Below are 16,061 nucleotides of genomic sequence, written 5' to 3' on the forward strand. Positions count from 1 at the left end.
AGTTTGGTGACGCCGTCGCAAAAAGGATCTCCCGGTTCACACAGGAAGCGTTGCATTTAACAGAAATAAGTCGTTTTCATACTCCATACTCATCTGCCAGATCCACCCAAGCATCGACGATCTTATCGACATCACTCTTCTTGATTGGTATTCGATGACCTCCGTCCCATTCGACCAAAGTGGTGGTACCAGGCGCACAATAATCTTCCACCAGCTTTCTATGCAGATGCAGACCCTCATCCTTTAATCCGTGTACGTGCAAGGTCGGGATCTTCAATTTCATATCTGGCCGTTCGAGGATGCTGTCCAGATCCGCAGCGTCAGATAGTCCTCCAGCCGATTGCATCCAGGGGAATTCTTCCGCTTCTTCGCTGAGGCTGACAATCGGCGCTCGTCCCGCAAGGATGACAGCGAATTTCCAGGGCCCATCTTTCTCCTTAATCTGCTGTTCGTAAAGCAGACTAGCTGCCAGTTTGGCGCCTTGACTGAAGCCCAGAACGCCCACCCATTCCCCCGTCCCCTCGTCGCTCTCCATGCACCGCTCAATAGTGTACTCAAGCTCGTATGCACAAGCAGCGGGATCAATTTCAGGATGAGAGTCCAGCCATCGAAACCATCTCCGGAAGGGGCCCCAATCTGAGTAGACCGGATAAACTCCAACTCCCTCATCGCAGAAAAATGGGGCATCAACGAAAACAAAGCGATATCGATTTTTGAGTTTATCGTGATTCAAGAACGCCCGAAGTTGTGCTTTGAATATAGCAGAATTGACGCCACCTCCGTGAAGACAAAGGATGCGAGGCAAGTTCAACGTGGGATCTGGGTTTGACATGATGTCCGTATTGTGAAGAAATAAAACTTTTGGTTGATTGGTCGAGTGAGAGGTCCCAGATGACTTCAGACTGCTCTGGCTAGGCTAGGATATCAATCCACAGAAAGAATCTTTCTGAAACAAGATCAGAAAGACGAATTCGCGAGCCGTCTTATATGCTGTAGAGCCGATATCTCGTAGAGGGTGCTCGGTACCCGTATATGTTGACCGCACTGCATTGAAGGCCGAAATTTGGGGGTTCGGGGGCTAAAAATAGAGCTGGAGCTGATACAGTTCTGTAACTTCATCTCTTCGACCTTTTCCATTCCTCAGCCTAGCCTCCCGGTGCGTTTGAATGAGGCTCAGGCAACCACCTCAACCCCCGTTATTGTGACACGCCCTTGGTGCCGACGAGTCCGATCCGCCACGAATCGGTTTTACTCTGCGACAACTGAGATGCGAGACAGCTCATGGCACACAGTCGAGATCAAGAGGACATTTTCGAGATAATACGTGCACGCTGAAGAGATAGCATCAAAAGCTGAACAATACACCGGATTATCCGTTTCTGATGGCATCATTGGTGGATATTCCGTGGCCATCCTTGTTACTGGTTTACCGAACACTGCAAGATTCCCCTTCGTGAGGAGGCTTTGGATCCGAGTGTTCTTTTAGAACGACTGGAGTAGCATTGACTGTTTTCCGTCGATGTGCCACCTTTCTTGCGTCAGCTCCTCATGGTTATGACTGACATCTGGTCAGAGGAGAGTCGTGAACCATACGTTCCGCCATATTGATGATCGGGGATGGACAAGGTAAGCTTCGTCTTGACCGGTTCTTGCTCTATTCTCGACTTCAAGGGCGCCATGCAAAGATCGAGCTAAACGGGAACGGTCGCAACCTGAGAATTGGCGTTGGATATATCCGACTTCTAATGCTCACGACAAATATTTGCCGAAGAGCAGTCCAGGATTCCTTGGAGCTGGGATGGCAGGTGCAACGCAAGGACTTGTTGGAATTCCTTGCATGGAAGAATATCTAAATCATTGATAGAGCTGCTGCTTCCAGTCGAGTGGTAATTCGCTTCAAACCAGTCGGTACATTCCTCTGGGTACGACGAATAAGCGAATTGTCTGCTAGCATATTCTCAACTTCCACACTCTCAACTTCAGGTATGCGAAGGGAGCCATTTCACAATGACCATCATCCCATTTTGTCCTTCACTGATCCTGTGGTTATTGAAGTTGATGATTACGTCGAGAGATATGGGAGATCCATGACTACGTTTGGTGCTTGCTGCAATTCGAAATCGGCTACGAAAGGATTGCATGTGAAAACAATCTAGAGTAGAAGTACATACAATGGGGGATTTCCAAACGCCAACATTGGATTCTGGACCTGAAGGCAGGGCTGTCACATTTATGGGGTAGTCATCCATCTGTTTACACGCTTCTCATTGTCCCTCAATTTGAGAAGGGAACGGGGGGTTGAAAAGCTGAGCAACTTCCTTTTTAAGAGGCAACCAGACGACTTTGTCTAGAGCCGGGTGATCTGGTGGGAGCGCTTGGGCTCCGAAATGCTGGATCTACACGGACTGGCCTGACAACCATAACGGCTCGCTGCTCAGCAGTGCTGCGCAGGAGGACCGTATCGGTCCTCGAGTTCTTTTCAGAACCAAATGTCTGCGCCTGGAGTCGTCCAGACGAGGGCTGCGAAGAAGTAGTGTCTTGCTCAGGAGTTTCTAGACTCCGAGCTTCACTACAATGGCCAAATAATGGACCTGCGCGATCTGGAAGCAGATCGTTTGCAATCGGCTTGAACTTTCTCTTCTGTTCAAGGCATGATTGACTCTGGGGTCCTGCCGCTGCCATTTGATGACGAAGGCCCGGCAAGTTCGGCTGCATCTAGTCCGTTTTCAGCTGAGTCGTGGGTGTGAAAAGTTCAGTTTCAGAAGTTTCGGACCTCCCAGTCTGAATGGTTTCAGGTTCCTCAAGGTGTTAGCTGGATGCAAGGGCCAGCAAATCGAGGCCTCTTTCATCTAATCGAGCTTTGAAAGGCGATTCTTTGTCATACAAGGCAAACAGCAGGCAGGAATTGAATAAGATTTGATACGGCCGGTTTGGCCTTGGGCCTGAAAGAAACGTCATAAACCATTTCGACGGATGTGGCATCTCATCGGGTCCGTTCATGGTCGGTTCGAGCTCACTCATCGTTCGAAATGCTCATGTTTATCCAGGAGGCAGCTGGACCACGTACTCCCTGGAGGAATGGCCGAACTTGATCACATCCTTGTCTCTCAATTCCATATATCTTCTTTCCGGCACATCCTCATCATTAATCTTTGTTCCATTCGCGCTCTCGAGATCGATCACATATGGCTTGATTTTCCCAATCTTGTCGCCGAACTCATTCCTCCTCTCGATGTACCGAAATTGAATGACGGCATGCTGTTTGGAGCAGCTTGGATGTTCAAGGACATAGTCGCAGACGGACGCTTCTCTGCCGAAGAGCCAGCATGATTGGGAGTACAAGTCGAGAGTATCGAGTATGGCTTCTCCTTTGAAAATGTACAATCTCCACGGCTGGGAGGAGGGTGGTTTACGTGCTTCTGGTGGCTCATGATATTTCAAAACGATAGAGCCAGTCGAAGTTGAGACTGCATTGGAGGCTGCTGCGAGAAGACCAGAGGGCCGGAAATTTGGCTTCTGTTTTTCAGGCCCTGGTGACGGACTGTCTTTGTCGGTAGATTTGAATGCGTCGGCCTGGGATGGAAGGGGACCTTTGGACCGCTGGTATGGCTCTTGCGAGAGTTTGCGACGAGGAGAGCGAGACCTGGACCGATCAGGTCTGTATTCATCATGATATCGCCGGCGAGCATCTCGATCCCTTCTGCGCTCGTCTCTGTCTACACTTCTGGATCTCTTTCGTGGCCGATCTCGGCTTCGCGACCCCCGTCGCTTCCTGCGGTAGTCGTCTCTGCTTCTTCGATCCTCACCTCGAGAATCGCGATCATAACGCTTCGGAGGCGACGCTGAATCGGAGTCAGGCATTTGTTACAAATTGGGTCATTGTCAAAATCTTCTTCCAAATTTCCTTTGAAATGTGGTCGGCAAAGTTGCCTTTTCGGCGATCTAGACCCCGACAATGAAGACGCCCCCTCCTCCCCTTCCTCCGGCCTGCTCGTCTGACCTCTTCAAGCTCTTCTCTACATCTTTCAGGATGCTATCTGATTGCTCGAGATGCCTTCTTCCCTCTTAAAAAATGTCAAGCTACCGGCAGTCTATAGTACATGGCAATGCTGTGCCTGCAATTCCTCCCCTTCGCATTCCCACAAGAAGTTAAAGCCCGATCCACGGTTCACGCGACAGTCCAGGAGCTATACGGATGCCAAATCCGACAGAAGTTTTGAATTTCGAGATCATATGAATTGGCCATGTCGAAAAAACACCGCTTGGACTCCTTCACCCTACGACATCTTTGAATTGGAAAGGACCGCAGTCTATTCAAAGCATAAATTTTATGAATTGGTCAAGATGTACCATCCTGACAGGAATGGGTCTGGTGGGTCGGAGAGTCTCACCCATCCAGAAAGACTGGAAAGATATAGGTTGGTGGTGCAGGCACATGAGATTTTATCGGACCCGGTCAAGAGACGGGCGTATGATATATCCGGTGCAGGCTGGGGGACGAGAACTGCCACCCGACACTCGTCGGGGTTTACCAATCCGGAAGGGAAGAGGTATGGATTCGGCCCTGATGATGACCAGTCCATCTTCCGAAATGCAACATGGGAAGATTGGGAAAAATGGTATCGACGATATGACGATCCGCCGAAACAAGAGTATTCGGGCTTGTATGTCCATCACAATGCCTTTGCATCCTTTGTCATCCTCCTTGCAGTCCTGACCGGAGTCCTTCAAGCAACAAGGGCCGGACAATTCTCTGGATCCATTGAAGAACGGGCCCGTGCCTTTACAGAAGAGACGCATCGATTCCTGGCCGCACGGGCGAGCCATTTAAATGATAATCAAATTGGCTCGGACGGTCGAGTGAAACATTTTCTGGAAAAAAGAGATCCGTCCAAGTATGGATTAAAAGATGGGGAAGAGGATCTGTACCGGAAACATTTTGCGGATCAAAACAACCTGCCGCCCCCGCCACAACTAAGAAATGTCGATGCTGATTAGACGATTTTATGGATAGACGGCAGTCAAAGGCTTTGGCTCTAGCATTGGGAACCCATTTCTTGTGAACACTGTACATATTGGGACCCAATGAGGGACAAATTCTCATCGATGGATATTGCACAGAACGCCAGCTATTATCCCTGGTAACTTGAATTGCTCGGATGCAATGCGTCTAAACTCCCCTCCGCGATCAATGTGTAAGTTCATGACATCTTGCCCTGGACTTCCTCAGCCTTTCCTTTGGCCTTGCTTTTGAAGTCGGTAGCTTTGCCTTGGGCTTCACCCGCAGCTTGTTGAGCTTTGCCTTGAGCTTTGCCCGTCTCGATGCCTGCAACTTTGGTGGCTTTGTTTTTCAATTCCACTTGCAATCATGTCAGCATTGTCCCAAAAAATGTGGACATTTCATACTTCCTTTGTCGATACCAACGACAGCGGCATCAGAAACCGTTCGGTCAACCCTTTTGAGGCCATCTTTCACAGTTTCGGCAGCAGATTTCTGATGAACGATCGCGGTGGAGAAGAGGCGAGGTGATGAACGGATTGTAGAGGATCTCACTGCCGGGTGAAGGACAGATGTTGTTTTATAGAGGAACGACATTTTGACAGAGTGGAGGGCAGGTGTGGTCTTTCGAAGGATAGGTAGTGGGAGAGAGGTCAGGTCGAATTATGAAGGAAGACCTGCTTGATTCTTTCCTGCTCACCGACGTCACAATGTCAGGGTGTGCCATAACCATTTCAAGTTTGCGAACCATCCATCATTGAACTTTGACCCCACATCGATTGCCCACAGGCGAAACGCCACTGACTTGCCGGGATCAGCAACGCCCTACCAACTGATGTCACAGTGCAGACATTGGCGCTTCACACGGCATCGCTATGCAACTCGGGGGCGAGGAAGATGGGATCCGACAATTGCAATCAAGAATATCGTCACTTCTGGATGAAGATACCGAAATAATCCAAAAAAAAGGCCAGCTTCAAATATCCCAAATTCTCCGAGCGTCCCTTTACCGCTGCATTAACATCTTTCAAAGGTCCAAATCCTCCTCATAAGGTGTCTGCTGTTGAAAACACATCAACCATTTACCCGTGTCAAGATCTTTCTTCCAAGTGCTCGAGATTAATGCGCGAAACTCGTCCTGTCGTTCATCGTCATCATCGGTGATATGCTGCCTCGTCGCCTTGACACGATAACTGATAAGCGCTGCTTCTGGTCCCAGTGGAATGACTTCGCACTCGCTCATCTTGTAGCGTTTCCAAGGAACAAATGCTTCGCTCCGCATTACATCTTCCAGGTTAGGAGACGTCTTCGCTGAGACCTTCATGCCCAAGGGGAAGAACATTGTACAATCTCGACTGAGGAAGGGAAGAAGAGCGGCGCCTGAGTCCATCAAGGCTCGCCAGGTTTGGTCTTCCAGTGAGCGGATCGTGTCGTGCAACATTGGATCCATGTTACCATTTGAATGACAATGAGAGGAGCGGAATGACCGGTTTGGGGCAGATTGGTGTGGAGATGACAGATGGGGATCAATCCTTTCGATTGTCTTCGCGACTTGAAGATATACCAAGTTGACAAACTTGAAATTCCTGGTGATACCTACTAAGATAAGTGGCGCCTAGGCAGTGGACTGATCTTCGTCCAAGAACCACCATCAGCCCTTCGGCCTGCGGGCCCAGTAGCCGACATCGGGTCGTTTTCTAATGCTGTCTTTAAATCAATCATCATGGAACACAATATCCAGAGACTTTATGTGCACGCTCACCATGCGAGGTGCTCTAGGATGGAAGGCTCGCGCGATCCTACGCGTCTCTCGTTTACAGCACCGCACCTTTGCTTCCGCGGCGGAACCTTCACCGATCAAAGTCCAACATCAGCCAGCACCTCACTCGGGGAATATTCGCATCCTCTTACTCGACAGACCCGAAGCTCGAAATGCTCTCTCCCGCCGACTGGTCGCCGACTTGAGACATCATGTGGATGAAATCCAGGCCGAAGGTGGGAAAGGTCCTACAAGAGCATTGATTCTGGCCTCAAATACAGACAAGGCATTTTGCGCTGGGGCAGATTTGAGGGAGAGAAAGGGAATGACCCCAGAAGAGTTCGTGATGCGGCATCTATTCTATTTGATCGTCGCTTATGAGTCGCACAGGACCCGAGACTTCCTGACTGGCATGAGAAATACCTTTAGTGATTTATCAAACCTACCGATCCCGACCATCTCAGCCATTTCGTCAGTTGCGCTGGGAGGAGGGTTGGAAATAGCTCTTTGCACGACGTTACGGGTATTCGGATCGTCGGCGATCGTCGGCCAGCCGGAGACAAAATTGGCCATTATTCCTGGGGCCGGAGGCACATATAGATTGCCTGCCCTGATCGGTGTCAATAGAGCACGAGATCTCATCCTCACAGGACGACGAGTTGGTGGAGCTGAAGCATACTTCCTGGGTTTGTGCAACAGATTGGTGGAGATCACACCAGAGGAGTCAAAAGAGGAAGGAAAAGCCCGGCTAAAGGTTCTTGATGCCAGTATCCAGCTTGCGCATGATATTGGTGAAGGTGGTCCCATTGCGCTGACCCAGGCGATGCGAGCAATTAATGGATGGCAACGAGGTGAGGTTGCAGAAAATGAGGCTTACGAAGTCATCTTGAACACCGAAGACCGAGAGGAAGCTTTGAAGGCATTTGCAGATAAAAGGAAGCCATCCTTCAAAGGCAGATAGATGAGCCTACCATCTCCATGTCGCCCGCATGCGTTGCATTTAGGTAGCCAGGACAAGATTCAGCTCCTGAACCCTCCCGACGAAATGGTCTCAGATTCACCATGGTCCTTCCGGTTGGTTTGCAGCGTTTTCTTCCATTGGGCAACCCTCCTAATGCTTCGCTTGCAACAGCGCCTTCAGCTATTCTAGAATTAGCCTCCCGAGGCACGTCTCCGCAAACACGAGAGTCACGGCAAATTTGACTTGGATGGTGATCGAATCAAGCTCAGGGAAGTGTGATAAGGGATAAATCAGCAGCGTTTACAGGGTCACTTCAGCCTTCCAGGCAACATTCATCAAACCGGTAAGGGAAAAAGCAACATCAGGACCACGACTAAGGCCAGGTACAAGGTCTAGGGGTAAGTTTGCATAGCGGAAAAACTCACAAAATATCACGAATGGCATTCCAATATCAACTGCCCAGAGAATCCCACTCGCTTACCTTTTCTATTTGTGTGCTATGATATGCAGAGTACAATATTCACACTGTGGGGTTGATTCGCCTTTGATTCGGCCTGCGCCCATTCCAATCCCACAGCCTCGCTGCAACCAGGACGAATCATTTGCTCCTCCACGATCAGGCCGTCAGGTCTTGAATTGCGCCTTGCCAAGCTCCGAGAACCAGGCAATGAAATCCCCCAACATATCACACATCTCGGAAACCGACAGAGACATCGTCGTTCGGCCACATCATCAACGATGTCTTCGCGAAATCATAATAGTGCCATCCCTATGCCGCATCCAGGGTCCGGTACCTTCGGCCTCCATCTCGCGGGTCCGCCATATCACGATGACATCCGAGAATTGCTGAGCAAGTACCCGACTCTACGTTATGCTGATGACAAACGGTATGAAGTATACCCGTTCCAACAACCTTTGGCAGGCCAGTCGCGCGTGGCATGCGTCGAATTTCGCTCAGCCTCAACCATTGCGCACCGCATATTCCCCAGCGAACAAGCACTCGATGCATTCCTCGCTCAACCTCCCCCAGCCGGCACACGCAGATTCTTCCTGCTCGAAGAGCTCCAACCCAGCTACGTGACCGTGTTAGGTCACCGACTACGCATACCACCAACCGTCATTTCGCAGCACCGACGCAAGGCATTATGGGAGTACGACCACGATGCGGGCAACACACCCGCGCTACCGAGTCTCCGTGACCCGTCCACCCAGTTCTGCTTCCAGTACTGGGAACTTCTCTGGTTTCTGCGCGATCAGATCCGCGATTTTTACCTCCGGTGTGCGCCCAATGAGCGGCACATCGCGGTATCAAGAATCGACAGCAGGTTTGACAATGTGGGCATTGTGCAGAGAAAGGTATCGTTTTGGGCCAAAGTCACGAAAGGCGATGGGTGGGATGGTACGTTGTGTGGAGATATATATCCATGATGCATAATGCGATCTAACAATTGCTATAGCGATCCTCATCGTCGACGGACCCGTGAAAGAAGCCCTCGTCGGTTCAGGTCAAACGTTCCGCCGTGCCGAAATGCCCAACGAGGCTTTCCAAGGCGGCTACGCCGACTTTATCAACTACACATCATTAGAAGAGGCGAAATCCACGCCGGGACCCCCGCGAACATCCCTCTTCGACGACCTACTGTACTACTATTCCCATCACTCCGATTGTCTGACCATCACCGCTTCCCCAGCAAGCAGTACGCTGTTCGTGCGGAAGATCGTAGCCTCGCACTTCATGATGCTAGGCGAGTACTACCGGGGCGTCTTGAGTCATTTGGAGTGGCTGTTGTCGCGGCGCGAGACGTTTGCAAATCTAACGCTCGACTGGGTAGAGGAGAGATGCAGTGATCTGCATTCGTTCAATCGGCGGTGCGACGAGTATGAGAGCGACATTGCCGCGGTGCTTGAGCAAATGGGCATCGAGCAGCCCGAGTCTGAACAGACAGCAGAGCGCCACCGACAAGGTCAATGCTACTGTGGCGGTGTCTGTTCGAGCTCATGCGACGGACCTGTCAATACGGCGAGAGACTGGACGTCCTCGCGCCCTGATTTCGTCCATCTCAGCACACGCTTCGCGAAGCTCAAGCGCAGATCTGCCTCGCTTCTAACCTCGTTCACGAACCTCGCGAGCATCGTCGGCAACAGGCAATCCCTGTCCGAAGCCCGCAGCGTCCGCGCCCTAACTTACCTCGGACTAACATTCGTGCCCCTCAGCTTCGTCACCAGCCTCTTCAGCATGAACGACGCGTATTTACCTGGCTCTTCCTCGTCAGGGGGGGCACAGGGTACGGGTGGTGGGGGCAAGAGATTCTGGATCGCTGCCGTCGTCGCGGCGGGGTTAGTCTTATGTGTATTCTGGCTGAGCTTCATAACGACGAAGCCCAAGCAACATGCCAAAGTGCCTGGCCATCACCGAAGATGGTGGAGAAGGCGGGCATGGTCCATTGCATCCAGTTCGCAAGGCTCGATTGGAGGAAGGAAAGCGAGCAAGGCCGGACAGCGAAGATCAGCGACGCGTGCTGGCACTGGCAGAAGAGGACGACGGACTCTTTTATTCCAGCGTGGAAAGGAAAGACATCCGCAATCTAATAGGATCGTGGATGAAGAGAAAGCTGAGCCGATCCACGATGACGGAGCTTGAAGGATATACCTACCAATCCGAATAGATAACGGGACCGGACTAGGCTGGACTGGAAACGGCTTCAACGGTATAGGGTACTGGAAAGGGGGTTGAGCAATGGGAATACGGAGCCCTCAACGGCTCTCAGGGATTCAGCACAGAAGAGATCTCTTTCACCCAAAGTCAGCTGACTCTGATCATGAAGCTGTCTCTGCCTATTTACATCCATCCCATCCCATTGCGTGCCATCCATCTGTAGCTTGGCCCCTTTTCTTTTCCAGTTCTGGCGGTATATCTGGACACTTAGACATAAACCCCTGCGTTCACACGACAACGAAAGCGACAGTGGTGATTGGTATCATAAAACATCAACAACAAAAAAGGCTCCACTGCATGCAAAGGCAAATGCAACTGCAACCTTAAGTGGATTAAACGAAAAGTAAAAACGGCCGTAAATGACTGAGGCCGCCGCCAATACCGATGCCGCTGAAAGTAATCCGCAATGCGCAATTCTGTAGGTATCACTCAAGTATCATGGCACGACAATGCTCATGCTCATTTCACGACGTTCGACATTCGTTGATCGATCATCATTCCCCCCCCCCCCAAAAGAACGATGCAACATTCAATACTTCCAATCCAGACTTTGTAAATTTGCGACGTTGTGACATCAAGTCAGAACCCATTCCGTTCCTCTTTTTAGGAACTTATCCACCAACAACATCAAATCTGCCATGACAAACCGAATGATGAAAAAGGCAAAGAATTCTGCTGCATTCTTGACCCCCAATTCCAACCCAACTTGTGTTTTATTGCTACATTTTAACCCCGGATCTTCCACTTGTCTAGCGATCCCATCCAAGACTTGAACGGCGTCAAATAGACGAGCTAAGCTTGACATATAAGCAGCATGGATCGGTTGAACGTTGGTCAATTGTGACGGGGTTGGGGGAGGCGCGATTTTTCGATTCTGATGCGATCGAGATGAATGAATAGAATTCGACGAAGTCATTGGTAATGAAGACATGGTCACACCAGCGGTAGAACCGTCCTTTTGTCCACTTTGATTACCGATTGCAGGAGCGCTTGACTTCGACCGTAATTTTCTCCAACTTGAAGCCAAAGATTTGGCGGTGGTATTGCTCGTCCTGTTGGAACTGGGGTCTTCTTCTCCCGCAGCTTTAAATATGCTGGAGGAACCCGAGAATCCCACATCGCTGCCAATTTTCTTTTGCAGTGTGGTTCGAACCTGATCCAGGACAGCCTCGAAAGATTGTAACTCTTCAAGAACTGCATCTGCATCGAGAGTGTCAACTTTGGCCAGTTTCAAAAGGGCAGCAGTCAAAAGATCACATTGTGAGACCTTGTCATCCAGAGCCCTGAGTTTGACATTTCTGACCCGCCAGATATCCCGAGGTATAAAGAGTCGTGTCGTAATATACCCTCCTCTAGGGTGAGCAAGCGTCTGATATAGACATCTCATCAACCAGAAAGGACGAAGTAAGAAAGATTCTGGACAAGGCTCGAGAGGTTGTGGGGGAGCCATGGTGGGGGCGTTTGGTGTACGTGGTGTTTCTGGCGAACTCGTGGCTCCAGTATGATCCTCAAACAAGTACATTCCTCCCGCTTGAAGAAGTTGGGGTCCGAATGCAGTTGTCGACGGAGTGGGCAACGCAGCCGAAGGTAAAGGAGGTACAACCTTTTTGGCGTCGGCACTGAAACTAGTGTTGATTGGTGTGACTGGAGATTCGTTATTGGTCTCGGTCGTTGTGACAGAAAGATTCCTCATTCTTAAGCTCGAAGAAGATAAATTCTTCCTGACCGCTGCTTGAGGTGGCATCATCTTTGCGACTTTGGCTGGTGATGGTGGCATGGCCATTGAATCATCAACACTACCTTGCGATCCAGCCTGGGTCAAAGCAGGAGTTGCCGGAGATTCACTTTTCATCGACTCTGTGGATGGCATCGAAGTCATGGGTGTAATCGGTTGGGTTCCGGATGTCAACGAAGACGTAGCCTCAAGCGGTGCCGTCTGAGGTGCTCCCGAACGATCGGTAGATGATATCTCCAGCTCTGGAACAGAGGGTGCCAGAACGGTTGGCTTAGACGAACTTCGTTTGGCAAAGGTTTCAATCTTGAGCTGTTTGCCGACTTGACCCGAGATCCTTCTTTCCCGGATACCGAGTCCGGCATATTTGTCGGTCCTGGTCGGGCTGCTTGTCGGTTGATTTGGTAAAGGCAATGTAGGAGCAGGAGGAAGAGGTGCTGCTTTAAGGGGTGATGCCATAAACGGGTCTTTGGCCGGAGGTATCGGTGGTGGAGAGGATTCACTTGATGGTTCATGAGATTCCGCCAGTGTACTCAACGCCGTGGCATTTGTTGCCGTTGTCGATGGAATTGAACTCGCCCAGGTTCGACCTGAAACTGTACTTGAATCTGATTGTCGAGGAAGGGCAGACTTGGACTTGTTATCGAAGGAGAAATCATCAAAGACATAGCCTTTGGTCATTTCCTCCAGTAACCGCTCTTCTTCCTCTGACGAATCGCCTTCATCATACTCTCGAGTAAGATCGAGATCTGACAATTCAGGCCGTCCCTGAGAGGTGGACTGAAGTTCTGGGAGAGGGAGACCAAAATTTCCATTGAAGTCTTGTCCGTGTTTATCAGGTCTGGGCGTGGGTTCTTCCGTTAGGCTATCGTCATAAGCAGCGTCGACAGCGGCATTCAAAGCCGCGTCAAACTCTGCTTCAATATCATCAGCAAGATGTTGGTTGGTACGAATACCAAGGTCGATGGATGACAGTCGAGATGATCTGGATGAAGAATCACCGTCCTCAAGAGTATCCAGCCATGAGGTGGACTCGGTACTATCTTCTCGTGCATGAAGAACACCATCTGCGGACTCACCAGGTGTAGTCGCCAGCGGGGTATTGGTATCCCTCTCGGAAGAGGGGGATGCCGGCCTCCTTGGTGAAAGTGGTGGAGGCATATATTGCGTATCCATCGGCACCGCCAGACTATGTATATGCAACCTTTTGCGGGATGACTCGTTCATATACGTCTCGCCGCCAAAAATCTCGGGTAGTAAGGATTCCTGCCGAGGAGGGATTTGAACCGATTCCAGCAGACCAGTGGTATCGGGTTCAACACTTTCACCGGTGAAGAATGTGTTGTTGGTTTCATCAAGAGGAGGATCTTCCGGAAGAGCCTTTTCCATCAGACCAGAAAAGGAGTCATTAAGATCATGAAGCTCGGCTATTCTGTTCGAATAGGTACTTCTGATAGCGGACAACTTTTTTCTATCATCCATGTCGGAACTCCGTACCAAGACTTGTTGTAAAATATCACAAGCCTCAGCGTAAGCCTCAATCGCGCCTTCAGTATTTTGAGCATTGTCCAGGAGAACAGCAGTATTTGCTTTGGCGAGTGCTTTCGATAACATCGCCTTTTGAGAAGGGCTTCGATGACTTCTTCCTCGAATGGAAACAGTGTTTCCTTCAGCGGAACCATCTTGACCGGCTGTGGCGGGTCTCCTTTCCCGGGTACCGGGACGAGGAGTCTGAGTCGTATATTGTGATGCGATATTTTCGGCAGGTTTAAGACTAGGTTGTGAACCCGTCCTCATATAATGCACCGACATAGCAACGGATTCCCCATTTTTCCCAGTCCTCCGACCTTGCCAGGTTTCACCTACGTATTCACCCGCGCCAGGGTTGAACATCGAAGTCGGAGTTAGAGGAGAGATGGCCACAGGACTGATATCGCGCGAACTGGAATGGTGGTCCACCTGGAGAAATCCTGACCCCGAATTTTGTTTCCTAGGAGGACTTTGACTGGAAGATCTGGAAGTCATGGAGAAACGGGATGAGATTGGTCCTCGTTCTGACGTTATCAAAGGAGGACCTATACTCATTCGTCGAGATGATGTGTTGGCCCGAGCACGAAGGGCTTCGGTATCAATGGCTGATACACTGGAAGAGGTTGAATGCGACCACCGATTGATGTTCAAATTCGGGCTAAGTGTCTGGGATTCGAAATGATTCTCAGGTCGACTTCTCGAACGACTTCGATCGTAATGACGATTTCCGGACAGAGGTAGCAATGCACGATCTGGACTGACGGATCTTCCTTTCAAGTGGGCATTCCGAGAAGATTGGGCGGAAACAGAAGCGACCTTTTTGACCGTCTGAACAGAAGTCGACGCCGAATTAGACCCTGAGGTTCTCCCGTTATAGGTGGTAGGAGTCACAGTCGGGTTCATTCTTTTGACAGAAAAGATCAGAGATCCGGACTTTGCTTGTTGAGCTGGGGTAACATCGATGTCACAAGTGGGTGATGAGGAAATGACCAATGTCGAGAATCGGACTCGGTGGCTACGCTGCCGATGCAGAGCCGACGCACTGGTGTACCTTTTCAAACGAACGCTTTGCCGCGGCTCGCTCCCGCAGGTGAAAGGCCGCCTAATGAATCAGGAGAATTCGGACTCAGTCGGGATGGGAATCACGACGACCAGCGTAAATCAATCGGGTCCCCCTTGCTCGAATGTCTGCGTATTCCCACTCTTGAAGAAAATTGGCACCCTCTTTCAAGTCCGACGGAGAATGATATCGGAGGCAATCGCGGAGTCGAAGACAATACCGTTCGAGAAAAGACCGTGATCCTGTTTCGAATAACCTGTGCTCCTGAGTTTCGCTTTGGACCAGAACATGGCGTCAAATTAACCAGACATCGTATAGGCCGTCGTCTATCCGTTTCCCTATTCAATCCCACACATTTGAAAATGTTCTCTTGCCGCGTATCCACCGCCGCTGATGGTCGAGGGTGGGTATGGGTTCGCCACTGAATTCAAGAGGTCCGTGACTGCCGGGGTCTCAAGAGCAGGGCGGTGTGATGAGAATCCTCGGAGGATGTAGGGTCTCGAGGATCTAGAAATGGGGGGGGAGGGATGACGCTGACAATAGTCAAGGAGGAAAGAAGGAGAGTCCGCGATGAAGTTGGAGTTGAGTTCAGATGCGCGCGGTCACTTGTTCGAGGGGCAAGGTCAAGCTTGAGCGGTTCGCCAATGGAAGCAGAAGGGATCGAAAGTCGGTTAGAGAAACAGCGGAGAGGATGAAACGGGGGGCCCTTCAGTGAGGATGAGAAACTCGGAGAGAGCTTTGAGCCTGTGATGGGAACTTTGGTTTTTGGACAGCTCGTGCAGTTCCCATTTAGTATCTTGCTATCTCCTTGAATGCGGCATCCCTGAACCAGACCCAAGATGCTGAACTAGCAGGACTTGCATTGCTGCAGGCACATTTTCGTGACACGCACCATCCCTCATTTGTGTGTCAACAAGCCACTCGCAGTCGCTGTGGGCTCACCAAAAACTCAAAAGCCAACCCCTGATTTCCACCACACCACCTTTTGCTACCTCTCCACTATCCAACCGAGTCCGACGCCAGTCTTGTCCGCTACGCAGCCGTCTCTTTCTCCTGGCTTTCGTCAACGTCTAGCGTGTATTCAGAAAGTCTCACAATTCATCCAACTTCGCAATTTGTCCTGCCTTCCTGTCACCCCCTAGTCGCCGAGCTTCGACTTCCCAGAAAATGGCTAACCTGCTGAATGAGCCGATTCGTATTTCACTAAGATGCTCCACCAGCCTATCGTTCTTTGCGGGGAGAGAGATGGCCCCCATGTTATCCATAAAAAATGATTCAACGGGAATCAATATTTCTCCCGACCA

The 16,061-nt window shown here is 50.4% G+C and overlaps 8 protein-coding genes across 8 annotated transcripts; 3 read left to right on the plus strand and 5 right to left on the minus strand.

The window, feature by feature from the left end:
* Nucleotides 1-76: 76 nt before the first annotated feature.
* Z518_04748 (uncharacterized protein) lies at nt 77-832 on the minus strand (the record flags this gene model as incomplete). Its single annotated transcript, XM_013418454.1, has 1 exon — nt 77-832. One exon carries the CDS (start codon nt 830-832, stop codon nt 77-79), a length of 756 nt encoding a protein of 251 aa, XP_013273908.1.
* A 2,207-nt stretch (nt 833-3,039) lies between these two features.
* Z518_04749 (uncharacterized protein) lies at nt 3,040-3,861 on the minus strand (the record flags this gene model as incomplete). Its single annotated transcript, XM_013418455.1, has 1 exon — nt 3,040-3,861. One exon carries the CDS (start codon nt 3,859-3,861, stop codon nt 3,040-3,042), a length of 822 nt encoding a protein of 273 aa, XP_013273909.1.
* Nucleotides 3,862-4,050: 189 nt separating this feature from the next.
* On the plus strand, nt 4,051-4,998 carry Z518_04750 (uncharacterized protein; the record flags this gene model as incomplete). The annotated part of the gene is made up of 1 exon (XM_013418456.1): nt 4,051-4,998. The coding sequence occupies one exon, from the start codon at nt 4,051-4,053 to the stop codon at nt 4,996-4,998; it is 948 nt and encodes a 315-aa protein (XP_013273910.1).
* Nucleotides 4,999-5,201: 203 nt separating this feature from the next.
* Z518_04751 (uncharacterized protein) lies at nt 5,202-5,596 on the minus strand (the record flags this gene model as incomplete). Its single annotated transcript, XM_013418457.1, has 2 exons — nt 5,202-5,359; nt 5,407-5,596. 2 exons carry the CDS (start codon nt 5,594-5,596, stop codon nt 5,202-5,204), a joined length of 348 nt encoding a protein of 115 aa, XP_013273911.1.
* A 430-nt stretch (nt 5,597-6,026) lies between these two features.
* Z518_04752 (uncharacterized protein) lies at nt 6,027-6,449 on the minus strand (the record flags this gene model as incomplete). The annotated part of the gene is made up of 1 exon (XM_013418458.1): nt 6,027-6,449. One exon carries the CDS (start codon nt 6,447-6,449, stop codon nt 6,027-6,029), a length of 423 nt encoding a protein of 140 aa, XP_013273912.1.
* Nucleotides 6,450-6,762: 313 nt separating this feature from the next.
* Nucleotides 6,763-7,719, plus strand: Z518_04753 (uncharacterized protein; the record flags this gene model as incomplete). Its single annotated transcript, XM_013418459.1, has 1 exon — nt 6,763-7,719. One exon carries the CDS (start codon nt 6,763-6,765, stop codon nt 7,717-7,719), a length of 957 nt encoding a protein of 318 aa, XP_013273913.1.
* Nucleotides 7,720-8,457: 738 nt separating this feature from the next.
* Z518_04754 (uncharacterized protein) lies at nt 8,458-10,360 on the plus strand (the record flags this gene model as incomplete). The annotated part of the gene is made up of 2 exons (XM_013418460.1): nt 8,458-9,118; nt 9,177-10,360. 2 exons carry the CDS (start codon nt 8,458-8,460, stop codon nt 10,358-10,360), a joined length of 1,845 nt encoding a protein of 614 aa, XP_013273914.1.
* Nucleotides 10,361-11,009: 649 nt separating this feature from the next.
* On the minus strand, nt 11,010-14,600 carry Z518_04755 (uncharacterized protein; the record flags this gene model as incomplete). Its single annotated transcript, XM_013418461.1, has 1 exon — nt 11,010-14,600. The coding sequence occupies one exon, from the start codon at nt 14,598-14,600 to the stop codon at nt 11,010-11,012; it is 3,591 nt and encodes a 1,196-aa protein (XP_013273915.1).
* Nucleotides 14,601-16,061: the final 1,461 nt, after the last annotated feature.

The sequence above is a fragment of the Rhinocladiella mackenziei genome (assembly GCF_000835555.1).
Source record: "Rhinocladiella mackenziei CBS 650.93 unplaced genomic scaffold supercont1.3, whole genome shotgun sequence".
Taxonomy (NCBI): domain Eukaryota; kingdom Fungi; phylum Ascomycota; class Eurotiomycetes; order Chaetothyriales; family Herpotrichiellaceae; genus Rhinocladiella; species Rhinocladiella mackenziei.